The sequence below is a fragment of the Triticum dicoccoides genome, chromosome 2B (assembly GCF_002162155.2).
Source record: "Triticum dicoccoides isolate Atlit2015 ecotype Zavitan chromosome 2B, WEW_v2.0, whole genome shotgun sequence".
Taxonomy (NCBI): Eukaryota; Viridiplantae; Streptophyta; class Magnoliopsida; order Poales; family Poaceae; genus Triticum; species Triticum dicoccoides.
Genome location: NC_041383.1, coordinates 228,470,078 through 228,489,066, shown reverse-complemented (window position 1 = coordinate 228,489,066; position 18,989 = coordinate 228,470,078). Strand labels below are relative to the sequence as shown.

Below are 18,989 nucleotides of genomic sequence, written 5' to 3'. Positions count from 1 at the left end.
CTGAAGCATAGGGGATGACACTCATCTCTTCTTTATCTTTTGCCGTGGTCGGTGACTGAGCCGAGCTCAATCTCACACCTTGTAACATAGGCAAGAACCCCTTCTTGGACTGATCCATTTTGAACCTCTTCAAAATCTTATCAAGGTATGTGCTTTGTGAAAGACCTATGAGGCGTCTCGATCTATCTCTATAGATCTTGATGCCTAATATGTAAGCAGCTTCTCCAAGGTCCTTCATTGAAAAACACTTATTCAAGTAGGCCTTAATGCTGTCCAGAAATTATATATTATTTCCCATCAAGAGTATGTCATCTACATATAATATGAGAAATGCTACAGAGCTCCCACTCACTTTCTTGTAAACGCAGGCTTCTCCATAAGTCTGCATAAACCCAAACGCTTTGATCATCTCATCAAAGCGAATATTCCAACTCCGAGATGCTTGCACCAGCCCATAAATGGATCGCTGGAGCTTGCATACTTTGTTAGCGTTCTTAGGATCGACAAAACCTTCCGGCTGCATCATATACAGTTCTTCCTTAAGATGCCCGTTAAGGAATGCTGTTTTGACGTCCATCTGCCATATCTCATAATCATAGTATGCGGCAATTGCTAACATGATTCGGACGGACTTTAGCTTCGCTACGGGAGAGAATGTCTCGTCGTAGTCAATCCCTTGAACCTGTCGATAACCCTTAGCAACAAGTCGAGCTTTATAGATGGTGACATTACCATCCGCGTCTGTCTTCTTCTTAAAGATCCATTTGTTTTCTATCGCTCGCCGATCATCGGGCAAGTCTGTCAAAGTCCATACTTTGTTTTCATACATGTATTCTATCTCGGATTTCATGGCTTCAAGCCATTTGTTGGAATCTGGGCCCGCCATCGCTTCTTCATAGTTCGAAGGTTCACCGTTGTCTAACAACATGATTTCCAGGACGGGGTTGCCGTACCACTCTGGTGCGGAACGTGTCCTTGTGGACCTACGAAGTTCAGTAGCAACTTGATCCGAAGTACCTTGATCATCATCATTGGTTTCCTCTTCAGTTGGTGTGGGCATCATAGGAACATTTTCCTGAGCTGCACCACTTTCCCGTTCGAGAGGTAGTACTTCATCGAGTTCTACTTTCCTCCCACTTACTTCTTTCGAGAGAAACTCTTTTTCCAGAAAGCATCCGTTCTTGGCAACAAAGATTTTGCCCTCGGATCTTAAGTAGAAGGTATACCCGACAGTTTCCTTAGGGTATCCTATGAAGACGCATTTTTCTGACTTGGGTTAGAGCTTTTCAGGTTGAAGTTTCTTGACATAAGCATCGCATCCCCAAACTTTTAGAAACGACAGCTTAGGTTTCTTCCCAAACCATAATTCATACGGTGTCGTCTCAACGGATTTAGACGGTGCCCTATTTAAAGTGAATGTAGCTGTCTCTAGAGCGTATCCCCAAAATGATAGCGGTAAATCAGTAAGAGACATCATAGACCGCACCATATCCAATAGAGTGCGATTACGACGTTCGGACACACCGTTTCGCTGAGGTGTTCCAGGCGGCGTGAGTTGTGAAACGATTCCACATTTCCTTAAGTGTGTGCCAAATTCATGACTTAAATATTCTCCTCCACGATCTGATCATAGGCACTTTATCTTTCGGTCACGTTGATTCTCCACCTCATTTTGAAATTCCTTGAACTTTTCAAAGGTCTCAGACTTGTGTTTCATTAAGTAGACATACCCATATCTACTTAAGTCATCAGTGAGAGTGAGAACATAACGATATCCTCCGCGAGCCTCAACGCTCATTGGACCGCACACATCGGTATGTATGATTTCCAATAAGTTGGTTGCTCGCTCCATTGTTCCGGAGAATGGAGTCTTGGTCATCTTGCCCATGAGGCATGGTTCGCACGTGTCAAATGATTCATAATCAAGAGACTCTAAAAGTCCATCGGCATGGAGCTTCTTCATGCGCTTGACACCAATGTGACCAAGGCGGCAGTGCCACAAGTATGTGGGACTATCGTTATCAACTTTACATCTTTTGGCATCTACACTATGAACATGTGTAATATTACGCTCGAGATTCATTAAGAATAAACCATTGACCATCGGAGCATGACCATAAAACATATCTCTCATATAAATCGAACAACCATTATTCTCAGACTTAAATGAGTAGCCATCTCGTATTAAACGAGATCCAGATACAATGTTCATGCTCAAACTTGGCACTAAATAATAATTATTAAGGTTCAAAACTAATCCCGTAGGTAAATGTAGAGGCAGCGTACCGACGGCGATCACATCGACTCTGGAACCATTCCCGACGCGCATCGTCACCTCGTCCTTCGCCAGTCTCCGTTTATTCCGCAGCTCCTGCTGTGAGTTACAAATATGAGCAACGACATCGGTATCAAATACCCAGGAGTTACTACGAGTACTGGTAAGGTACACATCAATTACATGTATATCAAATATACCTTTGGTTTTGCCGGCCTTCTTATCTGCTAAGTATTTGGGGCAGTTCCGCTTCCAGTGACCCTTCCCCTTGCAATAAAAGCACTCAGTCTCAGGCTTAGGTCCATTCTTTGACTTCTTCCCGGTAACTGGCTTACCAGGTGCGGCAACCTCCTTGCCGTCCTTCTTGAAGTTCTTCTTACCCTTGCCCTTCTTGAACTTAGTGGTCTTATTGACCATCAACACTTGATGTTCTTTCTTGATTTCAGCCTCTGCTGACTCCAGCATCGAGAACACTTCAGGAATGGTCTTTTCCATCCCCTGCATGTTGTAGTTCATCACAAAGCTCTTGTAGCTTGGTGGGAGCGACTGGAGGATTCTGTCAATGACCGCCTCATCTGGGAGGTTAATGTTCAGCTGGGTCATACGGTTGTGCAACCCAGACATCTTCAGGATGTGCTCACTGACAGAACTGTTTTCCTCCATCTTACAACTGTAGAACTTGTCGGAGACATCATATCTCTCGATCCGGGCATGAGCTTGGAAAACTAGTTTCAGCTCTTCGAACATCTCATATGCTCCGTGATGCTCAAAACGCTTTTGGAGCCCCGGTTCTAAGCTGTAAAGCATGCCGCACTGAACGAGGGAGTAATCATCAGCGCGAGTTTGCCAAGCATTCATAATGTCTTGGTTCTCTGGGACGGGAGCGTCACCTAGCGGTCCTTCTAGGACATATTGTTTCCTGGCAGCTATGAGGATGATCCTCAGGTTCCGGACCCAGTCCGTATAGTTGCTGCCATCATCTTTCAGCTTGGTTTTCTCTAGGAACGCGTTGAAGTTCATGTTGACATGAGCGTTGGCCATTTGATCTACAAGACATATTTGCAAAGATTTTAGACTAAGTTCATGATAATTAAGTTCTAATCAAATTATGAACTCCCACTCAGATTAGACATCCCTTTAGTCATCTAAGTGTTACACGATCCGAGTCGACTAGGCCGTGTCCGATCATCACGTGAGACGGACTAGTCATCGTCGGTGAACATTCTCATGTTGATCGTATCTTCCATACGACTTATGTTCGACCTTTCGGTCTCCGTGTTCCGAGGCCATGTCTGCACATGCTAGGCTCGTCAAGTTAACCCTAAGTGTTTTCGCTGTGTAAAACTGTCTTACACCCGTTGTATGTGAACGTAAGAATCCATCACACCCGATCATCACGTGGTGCTTAGAAGTGACGAACTGTAGCAACGGTGCACAGTTAGGGGAGAACACTTCTTGAAATTTTTGTAAGGGATCATCTTATTTACTACCGTCGTCCTAAGTAAACAAGATGCATAAACATAATAAACATCACATGCAATTATATAGTTGTGACATGATATGGCCAATATCATATAGCTCCATTGATCTTCATCTTCGGGGCTCCATGATCATCTTGTCACCGACTTGACACCATGATCTCCATCATCATGATCTCCATCATCGTGTCTTCATGAAGTTGTCACGCCAACGACTACTTCTACTTCTATGGCTAACGCGTTTAGCAATAAAGTAAAGTGAGTTACATGGCGTTCTTCAATGACACGCAGGTCATTCAAAAAATAAAGACAACTCCTATGGCTCCTGCCGGTTGTCATACTCATCGACATGCAAGTCGTGAATCCTATTACAAAGAACATGATCTCATACATCACAATTCATCATTCATCACAACTTCTGGCCATATCACATCACATGATCAATCGCTGCAAAAACAAGTTAGACGTCCTCTAATTGTTGTTGCATCTTTTACGTGGCTGCAATTGGGTTCTAGCAAGAACGTTTTCTTACCTACGAATAACCACAACGTGATTTTGTCAACTTCTATTTACCCTTCATAAGGGCCCTTTTCATCGAATCCGCTCCAACTAAAGTGGGAGAGACAGACACCCGCCAGCCACCTTATGCAACTAGTGCATGTCAGTCGGTGGAACCGGTCTCACGTAAGCGTATGTGTAAGGTTGGTCCGGGCCGCTTCATCCCACAATACCGCCAAAGCAAGAAAAGACTAGTAGAGGCAAGTAAGATGACAAAATCCACGCCCACAACAAAATTGTGTTCTACTCGTGCAAAGAGAACTACGCATAAACTTGGCTCTGATACCACTGTTGGGGAACGTTGCAGAAAATTAAAATTTTTCCTACGGTTTCACCAAGATCCATCTATGAGTTCATCTAAGCAACGAGTCAAGGGAGAGAGTTTGCATCTACATACCACTTGTAGATCACGAGCGGAAGCTAGCCAAGGGGATGGTGATGATGGAGTCGTACTCGATCGTGATTCGGATCACCGATGTCCAAGTGCTGAACGGACAGCACCTCCGCGTTCAACACACGTACGGGACGGGAGACGTCTCCTCCTTCTTGATCCAGCAAGGGGGAAGGAGAGGTTGAGGAAGATTGCTCCAACGGCAGCACGACGGCGTGGTGTAGTTGGTGCAGCAGTACTCCGACAGGGCTTCGCCAAGCATATACGGAGGAGGAGATGTGTTGGGGAGGGGAGGGGCTGCGCCTTGGCTTGTCTTAAGCTCCCATGCGCCTCCCCACTATATATAGGGGTGGAGGGGCTGGTTTCTTGCCCTCCAAGTCCATTGGGGCGTTGGCCAAGGTGGGAGGAAAGAAATCCCATCATTTCCTTCCCCACCGATTGTTATCCCCCCTTTTTAGGGATCTTGATCTTATCCCTTCGGGATATGATCTTATTCCTTTTAAGGGGGGATCTTGGTGCGCCTTGACCAGGGGTGTGGGGCCTTTCCCCCACTACTCACGTTCATGTGGGTCCCCCCATGCAGGTGGGCCCCACTCCGGAACCTTCTAGAACCTTCCCGGTACAATACCGAAAAATCCCGAACATTTTCCGGTGGCCAAAATAGGACTTCCCATATATAAATCTTTACCTCCGGACCATTCCGGAACTCCTCATGACGTTCGGGATCTCATCCGGGACTCCGAACAACATTCGGTAACCACATACAAACTTCCTTTATAACCCTAGCGTCATCGAACCTTAAGTGTGTAGACCCTACGGGTTCGGGAGACATGTAGACATGACCGAGACGTTCTCCGGTCAATAACCAACAGCAGGATCTGGATACCCATGTTGGCTCCCACATGCTTCTCGATGTTGTCATCGGATGAACCACGATGTCGAGGATTCGATCAAACCCTGTATACAATTCCCTTTGTCAATCGGTACGTTACTTGCCCGAGACTCGATCGTCGGTATCCCAATACCTTGTTCAGTCTCGTTACCGGCAAGTCACTTTACTCGTACCGTAATGCATGATCTCGTGGCCAACACTTTGGTCACCTTGAGCTCATTATGATGATGCATTACCGAGTGGGCCCAGAGATACCTCTCCGTCATACGGAGTGACAAATCCCAGTCTCGATCCGTGTCAACCCAACAGCTACTTTCGGAGATACCTGTAATGCACCTTTATAGTCACCCAGTTTTGTTGTGACGTTTGATACACCCAAGGCACTCCTACGGTATCCGGAAGTTACACGATCTCATGGTCTAAGGAAGAGATACTTGACATTGGCAAAGCTCTAGCAAACGAACTAAACGACCTTTGTGCTATACTTAGGATTGGGTCTTGTCCATCACATCATTCTCCTAATGATGTGATCCCGTTATCAACGACATCCAATGTCCATAGCCAGGAAATCATGACTATCTGTTGATCACAACGAGCTAGTCAACTAGAGGCTCACTAGGGACATATTGAGGTCTATGTATTCACACGTGTATTACGATTTCCGGATAATACAGTTATAGTATGAATAAAAGACAATTATCATGAACAATGAAATATAATAATACTTTTATTATTGCCTCTAGGGCATATTTCCAACAATAACTTGTCCTCGCGTGCATATACGGTGCTTCCTCTCGTATCCAGCCACATGGCCTGTCCACATGGCGTGCCAGCCTGGTGGAGGCCCACCTGTCAGTGGTTGGGAATGCACAAAGCGCTTGGTAACCATAGCACGCTGGATTTTTTACAGAGAACTCGCTCAATTTATTTAATCACGCACACAACCCTCAAATATAATGAAAAAAGATGGCGCAGTTCAAACACGGACATGTTAACAAAATAGTCCGCCATACATCATCCCACCAGTGCCGATTAACGTTCAACATGAAGAACTAAAATTCGTTTAATCACAAACAGAAGCTCCAGCGCAAACTGAGTGACCAAAAAGGGTGGCCCAACAGATTCAATTTCTCAACCTCAAGCGTGGACACACGGGAGCTAAATGCTACACTAAGCACCAGCCACTGTCTATAAAGAGAAAAGCCGGATTTTATATATTGTCCACGACCACTACTCGTATCCAGGTTCTTTTACTCCTAGATAGAAATTCGACAACCAATCGGTCCTCAAAAAATTTGGCAGTCCCCGGAAAAAAATGTTATCACCCGAACTAAAATTCTCGCTCATGACAAAGTTGTGTATAGTATGGGTTAAACATTTTACATTTTGAAACGGTTTTTTTAATTGATTTTGTGTGTGAAAAAGGTGAGATTTTTCGGTGTCCAGTTTTTACTAGGCGAACCTGGGACAAAAAGAGAATCTAGGAAGAAGAACTGCGTTTAATATAAAATCAGGTGCACTTATAGGAAGGAATTTGTAGTGGGTGCAGTGGTTTGCTTGTGCATGGATGTACCCGAGGTATATGGAGTTCAAATCCCTGCGCGTGTACTTTTTATTTTTATTTTTTCACACCACCTCATGCTGACAAGTGGGACACACAAAGGGGATTATGCTCAATTAAATTAATTAAATACCGAGCAAGGGTGCTTCTGCAAAGAAAAAACGCGGCGAGCTGTTTCGGTCTCTAACAGTGGGCCATAGCCACGCTGGCGTGCCACATAAGCGCATGATACGTCTGAGTATGAGCAAAGTGACCGTATTTGCACGAGAACGCAAGTTAGATGACTAGAAATCCGTATTTTTGAAGTTTTAGCACCAAACTGAACATCAAGCACAAGTTCTATGACTTCCAATGATATTACCTTATTTCTTTTTGACTTTTCAACAAAGTTAAAAGTACAGAGAGAGTACTCTTAAAACATTCATTAGAAACACATGGGCTCACGTTGTGAGCAGTCAAAGCCCGGCAGGAATTCCCTGATGGCGCCAAATGTAGGATAAAAACAAGGACGTTCGGGTACAGTTGCTATCCTGCACCTTGCCATTTCTTTATGGGCCGCGGCCAATAAACAACGCACCTAATCTTGGGCCATGCTGCCATGGCGCCGTTCGAGATCGGACAGTTCATCGCCGCGCCCGGGGCATTATATATCCGTCTCTGGATCTAGCAGATCACAGCCCCGCATTGATCGCGTCCCGTCTCCACACTTGGCTACTCACATCTCCCTGTACTGTGATCGCTAGCTAGCTTCGCGCGTTCCCATGGCCAGCCTGGTGCACCAGACGGCGGCGCCGATGGCGTGCAGCGACGACGACTTCATGCCGCAGAGCTTCGGGTGCTTCGGGCGGTCGCTGTCTCGGGCGTCGTCGGCCCGGCGGCTGGAGTACAGGGCGCTGAGCGGCGAGGGCGGGGAGGAGATCAGGCGCATCGCGCAGGAGGAGCGGTCGGCCAGGGCGAAGCTGCGGTGGAAGGCGGTGGCGCAGGAGATCATGGCGAGGAGGAGGGGCCTCGGCGGAGGCGCGGCGCGGAGGAGGAAGGCCGGGTTCAGCTACGACTCCAAGAGCTACGCGCTCAACTTCGACCAAGGCGCCGCCGCCGAGTAGCTAGCGAGCGAGCGATCAGATCGCTGGCGATCGAGATGCAGCTAGCGCCTAGCGTGCGTGGCTGGAGCTACGGCCAGCCGGCCGGCGACCGTGCCGGCGGGGGAACGGGGCGGCCATGGCGTTGTGGAGGTCTAGTTTTGGTGCCGGATCTTTCTTGTGTTCTTTGGTTGGTTGTTATTCTTGGTTGAGAATTGAGATGGTGTGTGCATGCACTGACGGGAGTTGGCTGATGCGTCCTGGCATACGTATATTCATGTGCTGTAATAAGACGACCTGCTACATGTTTGGAAGTATAAATTCACTGCGTTACGTACTACTCCCTCTGTACCGAAATAGTTGTCGCTGGAGTAGCTGAACTCGGTACAGAGGGAGTAGTACAATGGTTGTTTCACCGGTATAAATGCTCGCCTGATCCATGCCGTGGACGCGTGGTAGAGGAGACGGGAAAACAGAATGCTTGTGATCACTGAATTTTCCGCATGGAAAGTGTAAATTATGGTCGGCCGCCGCATAGTACACTCAAGAATTGTTTTTGCGGGAAACGCATGCAACCGCGAGGAGGAATTGATGCCGTCTTTCGGAGTTGGATGGAAACCTTCGTTGACCGGTCAAACACGATGGCCCCGTTGCATGATGCACCAAGACGCACTCACATACCAGGTTCACTTGCTAATACGCTTTGCAGCGGTACCAGTTCCTCCGAATTCGCCGCCAAAAATAGAAGTAATCCAATTCCTGGTCCAAAGCATTTCCAGAAAACAAAAAGGCGCGGCGTAACCATCACTCTTCGCCGATGGAGGCAGCGGCAGCAGCAGCAGCGCCACGCCCGCGCGCCACTGGCTGCCTCACCGCCTCCACCGCAGCCCCGCAGCGCGCGAGCCGCTGGTGCCCTCGCCAACCGCGCGCCGCCACTTCTTCCTCCTCCTCCTCCTCCTCCTCTTCAAGCGGCGGAAGCCCAGCGGATCTAGGGTTGCTCCCGCGCCGCCGCGTCTCGCCCTCCTCCGCGGGGAGGATAGCGGGCGGGGCTCCGCCGGTCCGAGCCCGGGACTCCCGCGCCGAATGCGCGGGCGGCCGGTCGAGTGCGGAGCACATCGGGGTCAGCCTAGGCACGTACCTGACCTTCCTCTCCTTTTCCTTTCTCTCGTTTCCGCTCCTTGGGGTAATTTGATTATCTGGTCCAATGCGGTTGATGCCTGGTGATCGGGGAGCGTGGCCGCGTGAAATCTCAGTCGCGTTTTGGCCGGGGCTTCGCGGGAATTCTAGATCAGCGGGGCCGTCGCAGCAGCCGCCGGAAATGTTTATTTTCCATGCTTAAAATTCCGGTTCGGCCCTTGGATCGGGGTGGGTTGCCGGCATATACTAGCACCTAGTGGAATTGTTTTCTATTGAAATCTTGACCTGGGCTTAGAATGCTCAATCCTCTCCCCTTGTTACATCGCTGACTGGTAGCTGACTTCTAATGGAGCTCAGGGAAGAGTTGCTGCTACTTGATGGCATTGGCAATGAATATTTCTGTTTACCTTTCTTTTATCTGTAAGGCCGTTTATATCATTACTGTGCCTTTTCTTATTATCGTGTTAATGACTGTAATTGTGTAGAAGGCGAGAACAGAGCTTTGGAGATGTCTTCAACTGTGCCCAAGTCATCAAATATCTTCTGGTATGATTGCCCAGTGGGCAAGACTGACCGGCAAAATCTACTGAAGCAGAAAGGGTGTGTTGTTTGGATTACAGGCCTTAGCGGTTCAGGTAATTAAAGATTGCCTGGATTTATTGTGATGTGTGCTTCATGAAATGCGAGTACATTTTTTGAGTACAGACTGGTATATCTTTACATTAATCATTTCAGCTTGACACAATTAATTAAGGCCAAAAAGGGGTCAATTCTACGACTCTTCATAATTTAGCTGTCAAAATTTTCATATTGTTATTGTTCACTCCATCTTTATAGGTTACATCACATTCAAGTATTAAATTCATCACAAAATAATTTCCAAGTGGTGAAAGGACAACTCTTAAAATTGTCAAGAGTACAATAAGAGAATATTAATATATTGTGCTATGTGGCTGATGTTCATTGTGCTTGCTAGTGTTTCGTTTGTTCTTCACCAGTGTCTAACATTTCAGTAAATCAGCACTCTGTTATTTGCAGAGAAAATTCGCCAACTAAAAATTTATAATAATGTACTCCCTCCGTTCCTAAATATAAGTCTTTGTAGGGATTTCACTATGAACCACATACGGATGTATATAGATGCATTTAGAGTATAAATTCACTCGTTTTGCTCCGTATGTAGTCCATAGTGGAATCTCTACAAAGACTTATATTTAGGAACGGAGGGAGTAGCATTTATTCTCGATGTAAACTTCTTTTATTTTACTGATACTCCCTCCGTCACGAATTACTTGTCGCAGGTATGGAGGTATCTAGATGTATTTTAGTTCTAGATACATCCATTTCTGCGACGAGTAATTTGGGACGGAGGGAGTACTTTATTAGTTCCTTTATCTAATTTTATATTGTTATACTTCACCTTGTCAAGGTAAAAGTACCTTGGCATGCACATTAGGTCGAGAGCTCCATACAAGAGGGAAGCTTGCGTATGTTCTTGATGGCGATAACTTAAGACATGGTCTTAACAAGGATCTTGGCTTCGCAGCTGAAGATCGTGCTGAAAATATACGTAGAGTTGGTAAGTATCTCCTGAACACAGAATTGTATTTGTAGATCTAACAAAGTTCTCATGAAGATAAAAAATTGTAAACAGAAAAACCATGCTTGTGTTAATATCTTTTACTGTCCACCCATTTGCACTTACGTTTTGTTTCAACTATTTTTGAGCAGGTGAAGTTGCAAAGCTATTTGCAGATGCAGGCCTAGTGTGCATTGCTAGTTTTATATCTCCGTATAGGAGAGACCGAGAGTCTTGTCGTGCACTGTTGTCAGACGGTAGTTTTATTGAAGTAAGGGATCTTCTTATTTTACCTTCATCTCTATTGAAATTAGCTTCCTACTGGGTTTTTGTCATGACTGCTGAACAAACTCTCGTGAACTTTTTTGTAGGTTTTCTTGAACATGTCCTTGGAATTGTGTGAAGCAAGGGATCCAAAGGGCCTTTATAAGCTTGCTCGTGCAGGAAAAATAAAGGGTGAGATTATCATATAATCTTTGATGTCCAAGCTAAAAATAATCGATTAGTGCTTCACTCTTCAGTTTGCTAAAAAAATCCTGTTTTTTTTATAATCAAATTTGTAATTACACTAACCAAACTATGCATATTTCGGGAAAGCAAAACCGGATAGGAAAAATATCACACTCAGTCATTCTCCAAGTCTTGAAATCGTCAATTCTGTGAGGATTGTGATTGGTAATTGCAAGCTCGCAGCCATGCTTAGATGTGTTGGTGCACATACTATGTAGATTAATATTTCCATTGTGTAATGGTGTTACGTATGATCATCGTGCGATCACCGTTTGTAGGCAAGGTTCTGTCTCTAACTGCACAACTAGCCATTTCCATCAGAACATCAAAGTTGCCTCAAACTATCTGATTTTCTCGTATTTTAATTGATATATGTGTTGTGAGTTTCTAGGAGCTCCATCGCATTCAAGTTCTTTTTGTCTAATGCTTAAGACAAGAACAGTTGAACTTTGTTGCCTCTGTTTGACCATTCTTCGCAAATAATCTTGCAATAATTTTTTTGGCCTGTCTTGTTAAACCTTGTGCGGTGCACTCATCCTTCAAGGCCTTCAAGCTCTAATTTTGTCTTTCTGCAGGGTTTACTGGTATTGATGACCCATATGAAGCGCCACTAAATTGCGAGGTACATCATCTTATCATACGTACATGCTAAGTGCTATCATTTTCGCATGGTCAAGTGTGCATTATTTAAGGTGTTAATGTGATTGCTTCTGCCGTCATGTATTTAGTAGTTGGCTCACTGATATTCTAGCCTAAAATGATTGAATTCGGAAAATAGAGCACGCTTCATCATCTTTTGAACATAATCAAGAGCGCATGCTTAACATGCTAAAGGGAATCGTCAATACGCTCGATACTTGAGGACGGTACTAGCGGGTACATGTTTGATATGGTTAATTACCAAGTACAGTGGTTAAATGCATAGGTTGATCTTTACTGTGAATACTCCATCATAAACGTTGAATTTACAGCCGCAGGAGACACTCGAAACAGGCTTTCGCCCTGTTTTATATATAAAGCAACATCAGAACAAGGTACATGGTGGTGTGGTAACCCATACAACACCAATCCTGAAATATAACCGGATCACGCACAACGCATCCGAAAAAGAACATAGGAAGAACCAAGTACAACGCTGCTCTACGCCCTAACACACCCCGCAGGAGACACTTAAAATTCATATAATTCGTAGTAGTTGTTATGTTTAACAATAATATTTAATACAGCTAAGCCGCTTGTAAGAACTTGTCATGATGTCTTGGGATGCTCTTTCCTACCGCTGACAAGCAGTTGCCAGTTTTGTCCTTCACCTAGAAGCATGAAGACTTTGCTTTGATTGCAGATTGAGATCAAGGAAGTGGATGGCGTGTGCCCTTCACCATCCGACATGGCGGCACAAGTGATTACTTATCTCGAGGACAAAGGCTTTCTGCACGAGTAGACCGTGATGGAAGCCATGAGCCTGTTGTCATGCTATAGTTGCTAGAGGGTATTTCCACCAGATTAGCGGCGCGGCAGAATAAGTCAAGCGCTGGCAGTTTTTTTTTTTTTTTTTGTGTGCTTGTTCAGATTGGTTGTGTGCGTTGATCTGTCTACTCGTAGTTTCTGTCGTGTTAACTTCTGTTAGCTTCGCCAGGAAAATGTAGTGTGCAAATTGCAATGGCATCCAGAGCAGGGTAGTAGGAGTTTGTTGCTAATTTATTTGCCCTACAACTTGTGCTGTTTCCTGGTTGTTGCGATGAGGTACAAGAGCAGTTATGCTGACCATTTGAATTTCCAATTATTGAGAGTCGTCTGCCTTGTTGCTTGCAGCACATACCAAAACAATTGTAGTATCCTTTCAAATTGAAAAAAGGAAACAATTGTATCAGTAGTACGTTCTTGCATTATCCTAAGCCAATGCTAACTCGAGATAATAAATAAAGTGATAGGAAGCGCATATCCTGAAATGTTTATCTGTTCAATAAAGTGATAGGAAGCGCATATCCTGGAATGGTAAACTGATCTGCAGCCAACTCTTAACTCGTGACATTGGAACGCCGGCTACGGCAGATGGTTATGGCTGAGCGGGCCACGACGTGTGTCTTCTTTACCGGGTCAATCCTTCTCCGTCTCCGTCTCCGTCGGCGATACATGAACCATTCACGATGGCTACGGCACTTGGCGACTGTATTCTCCATCGTACGAAGAGACGACCGACCGGAGGCACCGGACCATACACCGTCTCTGGATCCGGCGCACGCGTTCTGTACCCGTGCGGGTGCGACTGCGACACAAACCACAACCATTCAAAAATCAAAACACAGACCCAGAACGCGGAAAAACCAACGAAACATCCTCGGAGCAGGCCGCGCGCCCGCCGGCGGAAGCGACGAGTCGACGACGACCGCGCCGGCACGTACTCACAAACCCGCCCCGCCGGCCACCCGCGCCTTCCCCGCCCCTGACGCCCTCCCAACGAAATGACCTCCCGGAGACATTTATAAACTCCCCCCGCGCGCGCTCCCTTCCACGCCACCACTTCGCGCGCCCGACTTCTCGCCTCACCTCTCCCCTCCCCTCCCCCCGCACTCCACGCAAGCCAGAGCACGCGCACGCAACCGATCAACGGCGCCAAACAAAACGGCACGCGACGATCAGCGAGGGCCGCGAGGAGGCAGCAGCAGCAGAGGGATTGGAATCGGATGGTGTTCAGCGGCGCGTGGCTGGTGGCGGCGGCGCGGGTGCCGGCGGAGCTGTGCCAGGGGCCGCCGCGGCCGGGCCAGCGGCGGCGGCTGCGGGCCGACGAGGTGCTGCGCGCGCTGCTCACGCCGCCCGCGCGGGAGCTGGAGCGCCTGGCCGAGTGCCTCTACGTCTTCTTCTGCCTGCCGCTGCCGGAGCCGGACCAGTACTACGTGCCGGCGTCCGGGCGCGGGGGCTGGATGGCGCGCCGGCCGCCCGGCGCCGTGCTGTACAGCTACCGGAGGTCCCTCTCGCTCTCCTCCGACGGCGGCTCGTCGTCGTCCACGTGGATGGGCGGCTCCGACGAGGAGGGGCTGTATTACTCGGACGACTAGGAAAGCCGTGATGTGCATGTGTAGCGATCGTCGTGTCGGGCTTGTGTTAGCTAGGCGGTGCTGCCGTTTTGTCCGTTCCATTCTTTGTAGTAACTCTATAAACGCTGTACATATTGGCTTGGTTGGTTGGCTCCAGCGAGAAATCAAGACGGTTTTTCACATTTGGTTTCTTTTTCGATTATTTGGTCCGAAGTTGAAAGACTGTATAACAGAGTAGAAATTATGCCAGTTGGTGCAGAAAGGAAACAAGGTTCTAAACGAAGAATACTTCTTCTCCTCCTGTGAAAAAGAAAAAAAGCTTCTTCTCCTGTCCTTGTCATGGTATATCAAAAGGAAAAAAACTAACTCCCAGACCATGTGACATCTTGCACATCGCCCACACGTCTTTATTATCACTCATTTTGCCACGTGTTAACAGATGACATCAACAAGAATCTCTTTGATTTTCGGCTTAAAAATGTTTTATCTCCTAACTAAAAAATTCAATTAAAAATCCGTTTCACCATTAAACCCATCTCGACGAGATCTTCAAAATTAAACCCCATGTTGATATATTTCGATGAATTTTTTTTGCCCAAAAGTTGCCATGATGTTTGTCATAGTGCTTAAACTAAAGTTGCCATGTGGCAATTTTAGTTTGTAGAGCATGACAATTTTAGTAGTTTGATGATGACAATTTCAGTACTTTGACCATGAAAATTAATTTTTGTATGAACCATGACAATTTTAAGTGCATGTATCATGGCAATTTTAGTTTATGGTTCATGGCAAGTCTAATTTCTTAATTCCCGTTTTATAATATGTCAAAATTTACTTTTAAATGTAGAAGAAAATAGCTGAAACATATCATGACAATTTCAGTGTTAACACCATGGCAATTCATGTGCAATAGACATGGCAACTTTTAACCCAAAATAATTCGTCGAAATATATTGATATGAGATCTAGTTCGAAGATCTCGTCACGAGAGATCTAATGGTGAAAACGGATCTTCAATTGAATTTTTCATTTAAGAGATAAAACATTTTAAAAAATGAAAATTCAAAAAGATTCTCATATGCATGCATGCGGTGACGTGAAGCAGTTTGTGTTTATATGGCGTGTGGGCGGATTTTGCTCTCACCACACGTGTGGGCGTTAGTGTTGTTTTATCAAAAAATAGTGCTACTTTTTTTAGCTGTCGTGCTACTAATAGGAGAGAACTTGGTTTTTTTAGCAGTAATTGTTTATTAGGTGAAATGCACTTAATAAACAATTGGTCCAATTGTTTATTAGGTGAAATGGACCAATTGTTGGTGGTGACGGAGACTATTGTTCATCATGTTTTTTTTACTGCGAAAGGACCTAAGAGCATCGACAATGTATGGTTTTTGCTGGCTCTAAGCCTTCTCTCCTCTCTTAGAGGCAACCTCCAGACATTGCAAACCTCAACCTCTGACCCAAAAGTGCATGTCATCTAAAGAATATAAAAATTGAGTGGCCTCATATGTCAGTTCTATGGAATGGCTATGGTAGAATAAATATATTGAGAAACTTGTTTTCTAAACCTGCAATCTAAGAGATGACTACAACCTCTATACATTACATGCTTTTCCTAAAACTTAGAGGCAACGAGTGGGACCCAGCACTACATGTCCTTACAACACACCCATGCAGAAAAAAAAAACTACATTTAAATCTTTGGGTGTCGAAGTCTTTTTCCTTTTGCATCCACTGGCGGCGCATTGTGAGGATAGCTTCACCTCGGCGGAGCAATTTTATTTTTGAACCCATGAACTTGTAGAAGCAGCACTCGAGAAGTCATCGTTGCATACCGATACAATGAAGCAAATCACCGCCCCGAAGAAGATAACGTTGATAAATACTTGTCGAAACTCCGAATACAACGAAAGCTGGTCGAATCCAGATGGATCCATATGAAACCGGCAGGGCATTAGAAACCTAAACCCAAACTCGAAGACTCCCTAAAGAAAGCATGGGAAAAAACCACACATGTCATTGCATGACAGGACAGGGTCTGATGTTGAGATTGTTGCCGTCCAGGACCATGCACCGATTCCCTCTTCTCCAGTGACCTAGCTAGGTTGGGCCGCCGTTGACGATTGCCGCGCTGGATCACCAACGCCGTCGTCGAGCACTGCTTGACGAAGATTGTCACTCGAGCACACATCTCCTTTGCCATTCGGCAACAACACTCCACAAACATGCCGCCCCCGATCTGGACCTCCCTGCCGACTCTGGCACTGGCACTGCATGGGATTTGCCTGGCGACGCGCCCTAGCGGCGGTAAGAGGTACGTGTAGATGGGATGACGACTAGGGTTTTGGTCATCTGGATGGCCCCCTCTCCATGAAAAGGTACGTGTAGGTGCAAGCTATTTTTTTAAAATAATACATTTATTTTATTAATTTTTAGAAAATATTACATGGAAATAATATATAGTCAATCATCTGATGTCCGTCTGGGTCCAGTTGGCCAAGAGTAGGCCGACTAATAGCCTGTCGGATAACAGCAGGCTGATTGGGCTCCTGCCCACTTCTATCAGCCATCTGGAACTAATTGGCTTCCTATAAGCTGATAGGTGAATGTCTCATTTTCTCAGGCCTAAGTTTCCCGCTTCTGGGCACTAAGGTGGGTAAGCAGTGTAGTGGAGTTTCGTATTCTCGCCAAGATATGTCCAAATCCTGATATCCTTTTAAGTTGTATGTTTCCTCCATCGAGAGTACGAGATTACGAGAGAAAACATACAACTTAAAAGGATATCCGGATTTGGACATGTCTTGGCGAGAGTACGAGACTACACTACAATGTTTACCCACCTTAGTGTTGAGAAGCAAAAAACTTAGGGCTGAGAAAATGGGGCATGCACCTATCAGCTTACAGTAAGCCAATTAATTCTAGTCGGCCTACTGTAAGCCAATTAGATACAGCCGGCCTACTGTAAGCCAATTAGTTTCAGTTGGTCAATAGTTAGCCGACAGGAGTGGGCAGGAGCCCAATCGGCATGCTGTTAGCCGACGGGGTACTAATCGGCCACCAGATGGCTGACTATGTATTATTTTTGAAAAAAAAATCGGCGTAATATTTCTAAAGATTAATAAAATAAATGTATTACTTAAAAAAATTAGCTAGGTGCAAGATGCATCTAGACTTCTTTTCCCAATGGCAAGGCGCACCTAGGTATTTAACACACAAAAGATGTGATTATTTCAATCTATGAATAAGATGTGCATAGATACACAAAAGTAAATAAAGTGACCTGATCCATGGACCACCTAACAAAGATGTACACAAGCACTGAGATGAGACGAATGATGATGCCATCATCGCCCCTCCTCATTGAAGCCGGGCAAAACTTACTATAGTTGACAGTCGAAAATCATCATGCTAAGATCCGATGAGCTAGAGAACAAGAGAAGCACCGTCAACATCGAAGAAAATGCAGATCGAAATTCAAAAAACCCGTACCTTCAAACACACCAACAACCACGAGTGTCAGCCAAATCCAAGCAGATCTACTGAGATCAACATCTGCCAGACCCAAAACAGATTTGTTGGACACCAAATCCAAGTGGAATTATCGAAGAAGAATGCTGAATGGATCAAAACAGATTCAAGACTAAAGCTGGCAGGACCCAAGTAAAATCCGCTGTAGACATACCCCCACGTATCCTCCACCTCCACTGGAATGGAGGTAAGGTAGAGAACACATTATTCTGGCTCTCAACCCGCAAAAGGATAAAGCTTATGCAACATTCTCTCAAGCGACATACCTTACAAAGAGAAGGAAAAAAATTGGAAGGCCAAAACTTCGTTGTTATTCGTCGTCTCGTGACCACGACTTTCAAAACTCATTGCTGAGACCTTGTCGGTGGTAAGAAATGCCATCGCCCGACTCTACCACGTCATCTTCTTCCCCAAAAAACAATGGTGTGCCTGGACTACATGTGTTGTTGCTGCCTCACAATCGGTCGTTGACTATTCTTTTTTCTTATTTTACCTTTTCCCCTTTTTGTCTAGTTTTCTTCACTTTTTTTAAAAAATACATAAATATAGTTGCATGTAGTTAGCAGATGTGCAACCGTGGAGGTAGTAACAATAAATACAATACCAGACGCATTAGTGTATGGTAGTGAATGTGCAGCTGTTGTTACATGGTTGGTGGCTCTTTATATTTATAGCAAACAAAAATAAAGTGAATTCAAGAAATATTTGTTAGGGAACCACAATTAACTGCCCCATTATTTTTCTTTTGGGAAAATCTACCCTCACTAATTAAACGAAATCACTAATTAAGGAGTACTCGTTGCAAAGATCACTCCCACCTTTTCAGGTTGCGACAAAGTGCGCCACTTGTCGCAACCTGGGAGTTTTTTCTTTTTTCGTAGTTTCGTTTATTCAAAATATTATATATCTTAAACCGTGCGTCCAAATCTCGAACCGTTTTCACCGTTGGATTCCTTACGTCGAGAT

At 45.4% G+C, this 18,989-nt stretch overlaps 3 protein-coding genes across 3 annotated transcripts; all 3 read left to right on the top strand.

The window, feature by feature from the left end:
• The first annotated feature begins 7,785 nt into the window (after window positions 1-7,785).
• LOC119367599 lies at window positions 7,786-8,584 on the top strand. The gene has a single exon (XM_037633076.1). It carries the CDS (start codon window positions 7,917-7,919, stop codon window positions 8,256-8,258), a length of 342 nt encoding a protein of 113 aa, XP_037488973.1. The 5' UTR covers window positions 7,786-7,916; the 3' UTR covers window positions 8,259-8,584.
• Window positions 8,585-9,007: 423 nt separating this feature from the next.
• Window positions 9,008-13,260, top strand: LOC119363238 (adenylyl-sulfate kinase 3-like). The gene is made up of 7 exons (XM_037628553.1): window positions 9,008-9,364; window positions 9,857-10,006; window positions 10,801-10,950; window positions 11,103-11,221; window positions 11,322-11,406; window positions 12,036-12,082; window positions 12,803-13,260. Exons 1-7 carry the CDS (start codon window positions 9,052-9,054, stop codon window positions 12,899-12,901), a joined length of 963 nt encoding a protein of 320 aa, XP_037484450.1. The 5' UTR covers window positions 9,008-9,051; the 3' UTR covers window positions 12,902-13,260.
• Window positions 13,261-13,988: 728 nt separating this feature from the next.
• On the top strand, window positions 13,989-14,677 carry LOC119367598. The gene has a single exon (XM_037633075.1). The coding sequence runs from the start codon at window positions 14,145-14,147 to the stop codon at window positions 14,514-14,516; it is 372 nt and encodes a 123-aa protein (XP_037488972.1). The 5' UTR covers window positions 13,989-14,144; the 3' UTR covers window positions 14,517-14,677.
• The last annotated feature ends 4,312 nt before the right edge of the window (window positions 14,678-18,989 follow it).